Source organism: Centruroides vittatus, unplaced genomic scaffold (genome assembly GCF_030686945.1).
Source record: "Centruroides vittatus isolate TY-2023 unplaced genomic scaffold, ASM3068694v2 contig_355, whole genome shotgun sequence".
NCBI classification, from domain to species: domain Eukaryota; kingdom Metazoa; phylum Arthropoda; class Arachnida; order Scorpiones; family Buthidae; genus Centruroides; species Centruroides vittatus.
In genome coordinates this window covers 178,630-193,731 of record NW_027122178.1, presented here as the reverse complement: position 1 = coordinate 193,731, position 15,102 = coordinate 178,630, and the positions used below count along the sequence as shown (strand labels likewise).

Genomic DNA, 15,102 nt, shown 5'->3' with positions numbered 1-15,102 from the left:
GGAATATTTTTTGTTCTTTTTAAGTAATCATCTAAAAAATTAAATTATTTATTAATTCTATAGGTCTTTATGTCTTTTTTTTAAAGTTTTTTTTTGGATTGAAGAATCATTTATTTGTGCGAAGTCGGCAGAGAATGCTTCTGCAAATCGATTATATACATATGGCGTCACGCTTCTTCTTCCTCCTCATCTTCTCTTCGTTGAAATCACAATATTGTATCCAACATCAGCAAACTCCTTGTTCGTGCTTCATCCTGTAAAATTAAATTTACTTTATAATGTATTATTATATAACGAAAAACCTGCGCTACGTTATTATATTATCATTCAAACAAACAATATTGCGGGTACTTTTTTTCCTGGATATCAATCTCTAAGATGTAATTTAGCATTTGTTTTCTTAAATTTAAAAAAAGTAAAGCTTAAAAAGTAACAAAATTAAGAAAAAAGTGTGAAAAAATAAAGAAAAATAAAGGAAAAAGCTCTCAAAGAAGTGATCTATTCAGTGAAGTAGAAGACAAATATCCGGAATTCTAGGAACTCCAATAATAGTTTCGAGTTCTAAAGATTGAAATGACCTATAAAAAGACACAATTCCTATATATTAATGCCTTGTAGTGCTATAACTATTTTTATATATTGCTGAGTAAGAAAACGAAATGAATATCCGGAATTATATCAGGGAACACTTTGATGTTTAAAATGTTTATAAAAAAATTAATTTAGTTTAAAATATTGTTTTATTTCACTTGAAAAAGAAGGAAATATTATCGGTGTAAATCATCTTTCCTTTTTTCCTGTGAGGCCTTTAACTGAGGCGAGGCCCTAAGCTGAGGCTCGTTTGTCTTACGTACAAATTCGGCTCTCACGTTACATACGAATCTGAAAATTTGATAATTGATGAAAATTGAACAATTTTACATTGATTTTTCCGTTTACTTAGATGTAAATTCTTATCATTCTTATATATAATACAAGAACGATGAGAAATGGATCACCATTGTTATTATTAGGGGGTAGAGTTTAATCAAGGATCTAGGCTGAAGGAAGGAGGAGAACTAGATGATGAGAGAGAGAATAATAAGGAATCAGAAAGGATGAAAATAAATACGAAATTTGTTGAGAAATATTTACATACCAAACAAGAATGACGAGAAATGATGAATTTATCCTTTCTTCTACGGTACAAGAATTATAAGGATTTACGTGTAAAAAGTAAAATGTGCACATTTTTGTCTTACTTGTTAGACACGTTATCACGGTTTCAACTTGTTAGATACGAACAAACGATTTAGTATAGATTCAAATACAGTCTTAGAATACGAATATCTTTCTATTGTATTCCTCACTCGAGAGGTAATGCTTTATATTTCACGAGCCAAAAGAGCATGGAGTGACATATAAATAGAAACTCGATCCACAAAGCGAAGATTTAACTTGTTATTTTCTTTTAAGTCGTTCAACCATGCAGCATACGAATTTCTCGACGGACGTGTTAAACTATATGTTTCCCTCCTACTTCTATGACAAGTACACCATTTTATATCGAGGGGGTAAATTTTTGTCCAAGCTTAAACTTAAAAAACAAACATCGAGCAACGCTTTACAATTCGTCTGATACAGATTTGGAATTTTAAAATTTTATATATTTATATTTTTAATCGATATTTTGTATTAAAATATACAATAAAATACTTTTAAAAATTTATTTTTCTTATAGTTTAGTATTTTAACAATTGAATTAAGTTATGAATATTACATTTATTATTGCTTAGTAAAGTGAATTGAATTGTAATTACATTTATGAATTAACAATCGCTTCGTAATGGAAATTTTAAGTAATGTTCTATTATTAAATTATTCCGAAACCGTGTATTTTAATTATTCTTTACTTCACAACTGGGTAAATAGGTAGACTCTGGACATCTTTAACATCACTCTTTATTCCTACATATCTTCTATCTTATTACTTTGTTCAAGCTTTATTTTTTGTATTCTCTTTTGCAATTTTTCGTAGCTTGGAGATACTTTTATATTTACTTTGTTAAATCTTTATTCATTTCTTCAAAAAAACCTTTGATTTATTTAAATATTTGTTGTAAACGTAATTACTTTATCATAAGTATTTAAGTATTTGAATAAGGATTTTAATCTTTACAATGATTAACCGACTTTTGGGCCGTTATTTATAATTAGTTATTATATAACATTATAAGCAATAAAATAACTTTTTTTTTTAAATGTAGAATAAATAACCTGGAAAAGGTGTTTTTAATGTTTTAAAAAATTTTTATATATAAAATATAAAAATTTCAATCGAATAAAATGCAATTTGTGTTATTTAAAATGGGATTTTTGCATAAAATATAAAATTCATATATGAGTTAATTTTATTCTAAAAAAAATTTATTTTAAACAATCAAATTGTAATTTATTGATTGATATTTCTGCATTTTTACCAAAAAGGTGAAAAAGGAAAGGTCGGGGAAAGAATTTCAAAAACATTAAAGTTTAAAAACTGCAAAAAACACTAATGCGAAAAGGTACAAAAAAAGAAAAAAATCCAGAAACGAGTTGCGTAACTTTCCAGGCAAGAGTTAAAAGTGTGGCGCCATCTGTTATGAGATTTTTATTAAATTGTTTTTATATTATTAATTATTATAAAATGGCGAGAAGCTTAATTTTGACGATAAAAATGAATTACAGTAGAGCGTCGATAAGTGGAACGTCGGTAACGGGAATGGCCGGAAAGTGGAACGATTTTCAGTCGACTGTGTCGTGCTGAATCGAATGTTTTTGATACTAAATTTACTTCTAAAGTATAATTTTCATGTTTTTTATATTCTTTAATATATTTATTTTGTTTGTACAAAATGCAGAAATAATTTTTAACGATACGATAGCCTCGATGATTATTATAAAAATTTTCGTTAGGCTTAAAATCGACGAAAATTCAACACGAAGCGACACGCAACGGAGAAAAATTCAACAGGAAGCGATACGCAACGGAGAAAAATTTGAACATCGGACAGGTTAATGTATTTTTTCGTACAAAGTCGGAAACTGGAAGGACCCCAGTCCCCAATTGGTTCCACTTTTCGACGCTCTACTGTATATAAAAAAATTAGAAAAATGTTCATTAACTCAGACACCTTTTGAGATATGATACACGGCCTCCTAGACCTCTAACCACCAAAAATTTAATATCATCAACTTCCCTGCAAAATTTCAGAAATTCTCGACAAAAGCACAGGATTAAAGTCCAAGATGGGAGAACAAAATCGTGCCCCCCACACAGAAACATTTATACACACACTAACACATACAAAAAAAACTTTATTTATTTTATTTTAGTTTTTTATTTTTTGTATAAAAATACAATTTGTAAAAGTAAACAAATCTATTTATTTCCACTTTTAATCTTTTATTTATTTATTAAAATTTTTTTTTTGTGTATTACATTCGAAAAATACCGCAGAGATTATCTGAAATAAAGAAAAAGTTGTTCTTAAAAATAATTTTTTCTTTTTTTTTAGAAATGGAGTTTTGAAATTCAATTCTTGTACTCTTTGGCCAAAGAAAACAATTCAATTTAGTTTTTAGTATCAATTACCTGAATAAAAATACTCTTTTAACGTATCCATTGTCTTTCTATTATTGTGGATAATTAATAGTTTACAAAAAAAAAAAAAAAAAAAACTCACTGTAAATATATTTGAGGTTAATTATTTTCATTATTTTCTCTTCAACTGAATAAATACTTGGCAACTTGCGTAGGTAAATTGGCACGGTGACAAATTTGGAGCTACAAATTTTCTCCACTAATCTCTTTCTACACATGAAATTTATGTAAAAATAGTATAGAATTGTATTATTTTAGACATAAAATAGGTTTTCAGATTAATGTATTTATTATTTGAGAAGTATTTATTCATAAATATGTACTGTACAATATAGATACGTGTCCACCTTTGGAAATAAAGAAGGGACAGAAATTTATTTCATTAGATGACTATGAAAAGGTTTTTCAACTTGCTACATGTAACTATAGTATTAACAGACAACAACCATTCTTTCACAGACTTATACTGTATTGAAATATATACTAATAAAAACCATTAACTTCGAAAATTTCCGTGTTTCCAGACATACGTCTCTCTCTGAACACGCGCCTTTAGATAGAGGAGCAATAGGAGTGGTTCCCTTTTGCTCCCGGATCCTCCCTTAGAGAACATTACAGAGATAAATGGTAAGGACATCATAACGTCACGGAAGAACAACGAAAAGTAATACTAGCTAGTCGAATTTCTGTTTAAAATATTACATTTTGCTACTTTTCTACGTTTTACTCACCCCACAACACGATAAATTTATTGTTGTAAGTTTAATTTTATTATATAGATGTCGAGATTAACAATTTTCCAACTCCTTTTTCAAGGAGAAGCGAGCTATCACGACCATTTCTAGAGCGAGGGATTAATTCAACCAATACGAAACTCTGCACCATAAAATTTCTTGCACTATAACCCTCTACTATAAAAATTTCCTAGAAAATAAATTAATTTTTATATATATAATATATTATACACCTTAAAATCATTCATTGCTCAGTAAAATGTTACTTTGAGTTTTGGAAATTTATGTGCTGGATTTCATGCCTTGGGACTGGCTTAGATACAAATAATACCTTACACACGCCATTTATTTTGCGATAAGAGCTTGATGAATATTTATAGTGATGTCGGACGAGTTTAAATTGTAGAATATCTTTCAAAGCTTTGTGATATCCTCAACCATAAACTTTATATCGAAATCCAAGCTGTTATCTTACTTAAAATTTAATAAAACAAAATAAAATTATCGCTAATTTTATCAGTTTACATCAATTCTTCTCAGTTTCCTTTTAATTCGCTTCTTCTTTCCAACATTACTCGTACCTCTCTGGGGATCGCGAACTACTTGTTGATAATTAGCGATTTAGAAAATTAACAATTTAATTACTATTAAATAAGGTAAAAAAAATAAAAATAATTTCCAAAAAATATCAAACAATATTTATAATATTTTAGAGATAAAACTATGCAAATTTTTCTAAAATTTTTATTTAAAGATAAAGAAAAAGTTTACCTTTTGGCACCAAGCCATAAATTCGTCAAATGTGATAACTCCGTCTTTATTCGAATCAATTTGCTGCAAAGTAAAGCATTTATATGTATATATAAACGTTAAATTTTATAAATTAATAAAGAAACAATCAATTTTTCTAAATGAATATTCTAGAAATCATCATTTATTTCAGCTAACGGTTTATCTCTAGAATAAGGAAGCAGATCAGGAGCAATAGATGTAGTAATTTGAAAAATTGCTTTCAGATTAGATTATTCGCTTTATGGTATATAGAAGACATAAGAAATCTTTTATCTGTCTTCCTTCGTATCTATTCTGAAGCACTAAAAAATGTATTCAATTTATAGAAGAAGCGAACTGAGTAAAGTTGATATCGCTAACTCCGAACAAATAAAGTATACATTTCATCAAATTAAGCAAACAGGAAGCCAGGGATGAAAATCGATAGTAAATTAACCATAGAAGAACAATTTTAAAGTTAAAAGATATCGAGAAATATCATACGATAAGATAAAATCGTGAAAGTTTCAGGTTACCAATACTGGCGCCATTTTTTTTCTTTATTTTACTCGAGTGATGAGATGAGAATTTGTCAAACGTCTCTCATTTTATGTTTCGTCAACCCTACTAGAAATATAAAAAGGGTCAACTAGGCCCATGATTCAGAGGCCCATGTTCCAGGCCACTTCAGGGAGAAATTCACAATACAGAATTAACATTCTATATTCGGTGTTTGTTTAATCGCTCTTTGTTTTTTAATGATCCCAATCGGTCTTCTCCTTTCCTAAGACTTGGCTTAGGGCCTCAGTTTTCATTTATAACAGGAAATACTTCACCAATTTAATGAGAATTATCCATAATTTAAAAGTAAGCAATTGATGCACATTGTATGTTTAATGATCTCAATAAGACATCTCCTAAAGGCCTATCATCACCGCTTACATCTTTCATCGAAATAAAATCTTAAATAATATCTACAATTTTGACTTAAAGATTAATATTCTAGAAACTAATTTTTCTTAAAAAAATAAAATAAAATCCAAATTTATCAATCGAGTCATCGTATATATCTGGTGACGTTCCAAATGTTTCTTATTTCTTATCTAGGTAGTATCTTGTCGATTCATTAATCTTTCTAGAACCCAGTTCAAGTTTTTTTTATATATAAAGTTATCGTAGAGTCTGATAGATGATTTATCTTAGATATTGTTAAAGATTATTTTCTTTTGACTTCTACAGACTTACAAACAGACTCACGTTTCTTATCAATTTTCATAATAATAGTAATAACGAATTATTGATTAATATTTATAATCATTAACTACTTATTCAATACTAGAAATAATTGATTTATTTCGGGGGGAAATTTGGTAACTTTCCAAAAAATATATTTAATTTTTATATATTTTTTTCTTCCTTCTTCTCAGAATTTTTTTATTAGTTTTAGAACAGATTTTATAACGTATATTAAGCGTGATTAATTAAGGAACCACAAGTAAATGTTTTTGTATACATTCAAAAAAACTTTAATTTATTGTAAACATTGTTACTGTGCGGTCTGCTTGATGTAATGAAAGCCAAATCTATTCAATTTACTTAATATATAGTGATTAATGATTTTCATTAGTGATTTTTTACATTCTGTATTCATGTTCTAATAACATAAAAGTTTAGAGAACTTATAAAAATTTATTAAAAATCAGTTTTTAGCACGATCATTAAGCCAAAAAAAACAGCTACAAATCTAATAAAAAGTGCAATTTTTAGCACTATCGTGAAGCCAAATATATGGAGAACTTCTAAAAATTAAAAAGCAGAAAATTGATTTTCTTTTTTTTTAATCTTAGAAAAATCAAACAGGTTTATCCATTTAAGTAATGACACTTATATAAGAAAACAAGAGCTTTTATTGATGCCAAACTGTATGTCTGACCTTCCAATGATGAAGTTAATTGAGACAATGATGTGATAAACTTCAAGAACGTTGTAAATCCTACTGGAAGGTAGTAAATCTCAGATTATCGTTGTTAAATAACATTTTAAGTCAAATATATATATATTTGAACTATATATATATAATTATAATTAAAATTTAATGAATCTAAATCTCTACGATTTAGGATTCCACATTATTCAGAATATATTTAAGATACAATATTCAAGATTTGCATATTCAAAATCCAGGCTTCTATATCTTGAAGATTATGCAGGATATAAAGTCATGGCATCGAAAATTTTCTGCGGACACCCATGCATACAGTATTTAAAATCAGGGCCGGCCATCGGGGGGGTGCGGCGGATGCTACGCACCGGGGCCCCGCGATTGAGGGGGCCCCAACATTATCAAGAATGCAGTATTTTTAGTAATTTTTCTGAAGTAATTAATGTATTAGCAAGAACAAAATCACGCTTTAAATAAACATGCATTAATATATGTTCGTGTTTGTAAATTTTTTTATTTTAGAAAAACATTTGGGCCCAAATAGTTTCTTGCACCCGGGCCCCTTTATCGAGAAGGCCGGCCCTGTTTAAAATCTAGGATTATAGATTCTGAAGATTCTTTAGAATGTATTCAGAATCTAGTTTCCAGGATCTTCATGTTTAGAAAAATCTAGGATTCTTCAAAATATATCCATGAGTATACAATATCAATGCGTGGGCAGATCCGTCTTTTTGGGATCATCTCACTGCTTGTTATTGATATTTTTTCATTCTATATCCGTACCCGTATAATGCCTCTATATAAACTGTTTCAGAGGCCTTAAAAGTGCTTAAAACGGCCCTCTTAAGATCTTACTCAGAATCCAATATTCTATGCTGTAAAGAGTCTCCAGGATATATTTAAAATTCAGGATCCTTACATTAAAACCCTAAAATTCTAGAGCTTAAGGATTCATCACAATCTTAAGAGTCTATGCCTTAAAAATTTACCAATGATTTAGATAAGCAATTCTCAACCAGTGTTACAAGTACAAGTACTCCTTGGGATACGGATCGGTTCATGCTGTAAGTGTATACACAAAAAGCTCAGATGGTACGCGAGTGATAAAGGTTGAGAACCTCTGATCTAGAGTTCATTTTAATCAAAAACATAAAAAAAGAGAGAAAGAAATGCTTACATTGAAGACCTTTTCAACATGTTCCATAGCAGAATATTCATCAACAGCTGGATCTGTATAATGTCCTAACATGTCGTATATAGCACTAACAATATTTAACATTTCTTGCTTCGTGATATATCCATCACCATTGATATCATACAATCCAAACACCCATTTTAATTTTTCGTTCACGGTCCCACGTGAAAGTGACGATAAGAGATTTATAAAATGCTGTGTCAAAATAGAAGGAAAAAGAAAAAAGAATTACTGTAGTAAGCATCCTATTGATTAATGACACAAAATAGTACTTAGAACTCTAAATGGATATCTTGATTACTCTTCGCATCATCACCTTCACTGTTCTTAATGATCCAAAATGAATCTAGTCTATGATAAGTGGAACATGGATAGAAGCCATTTTAAAATATATTATCAGCATTTAAAAAAAGACAAATTTTTTTATATTAAAATTGTTATTTTTAAAATAAACAATTTTGCTATTTTTCTTTTATTTTATTTAGGAAAGTTTAAAATTTTAATGAATTTAAATATATATATATATATATATATTTTTTTATTTACAAGTAAAATGTTTCAATATAATTAAACTAAGAACATTAAATTGCAATCTCTTCTGACTTTTTCCTCTTGATTTTATTTTATTTTTTAAAATAAAAGTTCTTTTTTATAAGTAAAAGTTTAGGGTTTTAAATTTATTCCTTTAAACTTTTTTAAAACTAAATTTATATATAAGTGCTTTTATTTACAAAAAAAAAAAAAGAAACAAGGAAGAAAAACTTAAACTTTATTTTATTGTCTATCTCAGTTTTGTCAAATGTGTTTTCTGTAGGATAATTTGTCAGAGTTTCTATTTTTGTAAGAGAAATAAAAAGTAAAAAAATTAAATCTAAATTTTAAAAGAAAATTATAAAATATAATTGTACATTTTTAAATTTAAAATTGTTTATAAGAAAATTAGATAGAGAGATAACCTAATAAATAGGATTTAACAATTTGGAGGAGGGCTTATCACACCAAGGCCGACAGAAAGAAGGACCAGATTTTTAAAAATTTTTTTGTAAAAGTTAGTTTTTAATAATCATATTTCAAATTTAGGTAAGGATGCATTTCGGGTACAAGGACCCCTCATCAGCTTACAAACACATGGCACCAACATAATAATTATAACACTAATAGTTAACCAATACAAAGGAATATCTAATATATATAGTGCACTATATTTAAAATTTTAATGCCTAATACAAATAAAGAATAATTGAATTGAATTGAATATTTAAAATTTTTAATGTAACCCATATACTAAAGAACTAAAACTATGGAGCATAAAATTTTTCAATACAATGACAATGTGATATATCATATTATTTGGGACCTGTAAATGTCTTATTTTCTCCCACATTTTCCAAATTCTGGTAGACGGTTTCACTATTAATAATAAATATTGTTAAGTATATTAAAAACAAAAAATATAGGGCTTACTTAATATACTTAATATATTTGTATTGGTTAACTATTAGTGTTATAATTACTATGCCATGTGTTTGTAAGCTGATGAGGGGTCATTGTACCCGAAATGCATCCTTACCTAAATTTGAAATGTTTTTGTAAACGATCTGGTCCTTCTTTCTGTCGGCCTTAGTGTGATAAGCCCTCCAAATTGTTAAATCCTATTTATTAGGTTATCTAACTCTATCTAATTTATAGTCGTGGGCTAAAAGCGTCGTTTATTATTATGTTTATAAGAAGATACTGCCCCTAAAAAATTTAAATAAAAAAAGAAAATTTTTGAATTTATTTTAGTATTTTTTATATTGGAAAATTGGTCTTTTATATTGAAAAAAATCAGTGTTTATTGAGGTTCTTTCTATTGAAAAATAGTTTTATTGGTAATTTTATTGGAAATAAATGCTTATATTGGCTCCTCATATAAGAAAGAAATGCTTATTTTGGCTCTTTATAAGTTATTGGAAAATATGCTTAAAATCTTTATTAAAAAAATCAGAAAAAAAGATGGTGAAATAAACTGAAAAATCTTCAAACCTCAAAAAATAAAAAAAGAAATTGCAGTTTTTTTAGAGAAAATTATTTTGAGTAATTTGAAACTTTTGGTTTCAAATTCCTTATTCACTAACCTGTCATCATATACAAAATAAACTATCCAGTAAGTTACAAAAATCAAAATTATTTTTTCCTTTATTTATACAACAAACTTGACAAAAGAAAAAAATCCATATTTTTTTTTTTTTTAGAAATATATAAATAAAATTATTGTAAAAAATTACAATATACAAATTAAAAATGCATAAGAAGTAATATGTGAAAATATTAGGAATAAATATGGAAAATTAACTTTTAATTATAAAATAAATATAATATATATATTAAATTTTTGAATTTAAAGCATTTAAAACTTTAAAAAAGACAATTAAATTAAGCTTAGATGTAAAAGAAATTGCAAAAATGTAGAATAAAATGTATAAGAAAAAGAAAAAATTAAAATTTAGACAATTAATCTACATATAAATCAAATATATTTAATGTTTTAGATTAAATAAGCTGAGTATAAGCTTTTAAATTGCATTTTAAACATTTAAGAATTTGAATAAAATTTTAATGTTTTTTTTTAAAATGTTAATGCATTAAAATAACAATATTTAATATTAAATAAAAATGCAATTAAGTCAATGAGGAACTATTAAGATAAAATATAGAAAATTAACCTTTAAATATATAAAATATATTTATTATATAATTATAATTATAAAAAATGGGTATATTATTATTAAGATTTTAGCTTAAAAACTATTTAAAAAGTATTAAAATTTTAATTAATCTAAATAGAAAACTGAAAAAATATGGGATAAACTAATTTATGCTCCATAATAAAAGAATTATAAAAAAATATAGAAAATTAACTTGCAGTTAATTAAAAAAAAATATATATATTTATTATAGAATTATTATAGAAATTATTAGAGGTTGAATTGGTATATTGAGTAAGGAGATAAAAATTACTTTCTATAATAAATTATCTATCATGGATGTTCTTTCAACAAGCCATTTACTCAATGAAATGATTGTCAAGAGAATTGTTCGAGTAACTAACGATAGATCTGATAAAACTACGAAAAAATCATGCTATTTTTTACATATACAGCTTTAGTAATGTGCTTTTTTATAGTTTTATTTAAAAAAATATAAAAACTTACCTCGAAAGTTAACGTCTTTTTATGAGAAATATGCTTGAATGTATTGAAGACGTAATGAGCATATTGAGTGGCATCTGTAAAATTATTTATTTATAAATAATTTGTTATAAAAATGAATTATATGGTTAGTATATTATCTGTAGAATTTTTTAAGGTAAGCTTTTATAGTATTTGTTTACTTTTCTCCAAGAATTTTTCGAATTCTAAGTAGTTTGGGGATCGTGATCTACATACATATCCTCATACTAAAGTTGGGTTTTTATAAAATATAGTTATAGTATACCTTGTTAAGGTTATTTATATTTTTAAGAAGACGGTATAGAAATTATTTTATAAAATATCAGTCGTAGAGAAATCGCGTTGTGCTAGATTGCTTATTCGAATTGTTAAACACAAGATCGTGTTATTAACTCAATCACTTGGCTTTTGACTCCACCTTTATTTAGTTGATACGGTAACTAATTTTACACGTTTTGGGCTTTTTATATTATACGGTAACTTATTTTTATAAAATATATTAATATAAAGTATATATATAATATTTTAATTTAAAAAGTTATTTTATAACATAATTTATATATTTAATTAAATAAAAAATCGACATATTTAATTATAAAACTTTAATTTTATTAAATAAATTTCGACTAAAATTAGACTCTTGACATTAAAAAAGCGTATTTGACGTTAATTTTGACATATCGAATACTTCAAAAACTTCTAATATCCCCATTAGGCTTTTGATTTCTTTGAAAATTTGACAACATACAAGTGCACTTGTGCTTTTCACGATTGAATGGAAAGCAATTTTTTTTTTTTTTTTATCTTTAATAATATCCTGAACGATCAGAAACAGGAGACTATTGCTTACCCACTCAATCTTTCTCATCCAACATTTCACTTTTTTTTTTCCACATTAACTTGGCATTAAACACAGTTTGCACATCAATGACTGCAAATTTAACCATTACACATTTATTTTTCTTTGTAAAAAATTCAATTTTTATTAATATAAAACGAAATTTTTTAGTTGTTATACATGACACGTTTCTTGAAAAATAAATCAAGAAATATAATTAAATAGCAAGAAATATAATTAGCAATTTTCGTGTAAATAATAATGCATCATTAAAATAACACATTAAATATATTTTCTAATTATTTCCGTGTTTCATAATCATCATTATCACTTCTCAAGTATTATCGATTTAAACTAACAAGTTTATTCCCAAGACTGCAACTTGAACAAGACTTCTTGGGAAATATCCAAGAAAAGAATAGTTGAGGAAGTGTTAAATACTTGGTATTTGTTTACAACATAAAACAAATTGCTAAAGTATTTTTTAAAGTTTTATTAATAATAATAGAGTAAAAATAATTTAAAATTAAGCTTATTAATATCATTATGTTGTAAAGAAAGAAATATAACACATTGGAGGTATTTTTATAATATTTTTCTACCTTTCTAATAAAAGAAAGCTATTCTTTCTGAAAATATATACAATTTCCGATATGGTAAGTTGTAATATTTTAATCAACTCCACCCATCATTTAAATTATGAGCTTAAAAATCATTAACTTACAATTTTTTACGTGCTAGTCACACACGTAATTTTACATTCTAACAAGGTTTCTCAACGAAATAAAACGTTAAAATTACCAAATATATAATTAAAACCTTAAGAAAGTATATCATAAATATGTTTTAAATTAGTTTTTATTACAATTTTTAATAATAAATGAGATTTTTTTAGTGTTTTTTATAACAGATTCTGATACTTCATAACGAAACTCCCGATATTTCTTTGCATCAAATAAATGCAAATTTTATAAACTTCTTTAAATATTTTAATATAATAAACTAAAAATATATAAAATTTTAAGATAGGCGAGATGAAATTAAATTTTTTTTTGTTTTAAAAAATAAAATTGTATATTAAATGTCACGCAAAGTTTATAATGAGAATGTAATAACACATGCGATAAGATATTTTAACTTAAACATCGATATTATAAAAATCTCTTCTTATAATTTAAAATTTAAAAAATTAAAAGGTTTTTGACACATTTTCTTACAAAAATATTCAAAAATTATCAGATAAATCCGTTAAGATCGACTTAAATTTTGATGTTATAACTTTACGACTTCACTTATGTTTAATTACGTAATTATACGAAAATTAAAATAAATAACAGTGAAGTTCTTTTAATAATGTTAAATGAACTAAATTATTTTAGTAAAAGTCTTGAAAAATTAAATAAAACTTTGCTTACCTCCTTGTGGAAAGTACTGAGAAAATACACCTTTAAATGTTTCTTCCGTTACGATACCAGAGGGACATTCCTGGAAATGGTTTTTTAGACGTAATTTTTTTTTTTTGAAAAAAGTATCTTAAACTAAATAAAAATACACGATTTGAATTTTCAATATTATTTCTCCTTATTCTACTCACGTAAAGGTCGAAAAAATCATTTAAACATTTGATCCTGAATCATTAATAAATGAATATAAATCACCGTCACATTGCGTATTTCTGCACCGAAATTGATTCCGAACAAGTTATTTAAAGATTAAATGAACAAAATTTGATATATTTTTAGTTAAATTTCACAGAAAATGGTCGACTCACATATTTTTTAACGTTTCTTACACACTTTTATGCTTCTTTTTAATATTTTTACAAGGCTGTAATTTGCTGTAAAATTTATATTTATGAACTTTTAGAATCATTCGTACATTATATTTTCTTCTATAATATCAATATTTGTATGTTAGTATAATAGTACACAAATATATACCGTATTTAACTTATTCTTTATTGTATGATACTCATTTGTGTTCGCTCAGTACGCATTCGTATCTTATAAATGACTGAAAAATACATATTTGTACGTATACATATTATATTTAATTTGTTCAAACCTTACATATTATATTATACCTGTATTAAATACATTCATACCATATTATATTTAAGACATTCATTCCTTAAATATTTAGTAGCGTAACTAGAATCAATATTAGGGGGTCCGAATTAGAACGTGCAAACCTATTCTCCCCCATACCATTTTGTATATAGCTATGAGTGAAGAGTAAAGATCAGATATTGTACTGAAAATATATTTAAATATTTTAACAACGCCTGCAAATTATATACTACATTTCTTTACCCATTACAAGACATTGGCACTTCAAACTCTGTTACAAAATCTATATTTTTGTACTTCAAAAGTCACTTTTACCTTACACGTGCCAAAAACAAGAAGCTCTACAACGTATATTTTTACAGCTTCTTGTATTGAAGCTACTCTAAAAAAAGAAAAGAAAATCTTGCAACATTTCTTTCTACCTTTTTCATATTTTTTAAAAAATATCATAAATCCTAACGACTGTTTACAAGATTATATATATTTAACCTTTATCTATTGATTTTTCTTGTAGAGAAAGAGGAAGCAAGGGAAAGTGGATTGTTTGAGCAAATTACTCTTTAGCTAAACTGTCGTTTCTGTTAGAAGACAGGCTATTTACTCATCTAATTCTGAAGGTATGAAACTATTATTTTTTCTGTGTATTACAGAGACCAAAAAAAAAACCAAATTTATTTACTTTTTAGATGAAATTATTTTAAATTTTATTCTAAGAAATC

At 26.1% G+C, this 15,102-nt stretch overlaps 1 protein-coding gene across 1 annotated transcript in view; it reads right to left on the bottom strand.

Annotated features, from left to right (window-relative positions):
• Positions 1-88: 88 nt before the first annotated feature.
• LOC136974746 (Kv channel-interacting protein 4-like) overlaps positions 89-15,102 on the bottom strand; it is a 29,876-nt gene continuing 14,862 nt past the window's right edge. Inside the window, exons 3-7 of the mRNA XM_067269691.1 lie at positions 13,730-13,799; positions 11,459-11,532; positions 8,247-8,459; positions 5,128-5,190; positions 89-254 (exon numbers count right to left, since the gene is read on the bottom strand). Coding sequence (XP_067125792.1) covers positions 207-254; positions 5,128-5,190; positions 8,247-8,459; positions 11,459-11,532; positions 13,730-13,799 — 468 coding nt within the window. The 3' untranslated portion in view covers positions 89-206. The remainder of the gene's footprint in view (positions 255-5,127; positions 5,191-8,246; positions 8,460-11,458; positions 11,533-13,729; positions 13,800-15,102) is intronic.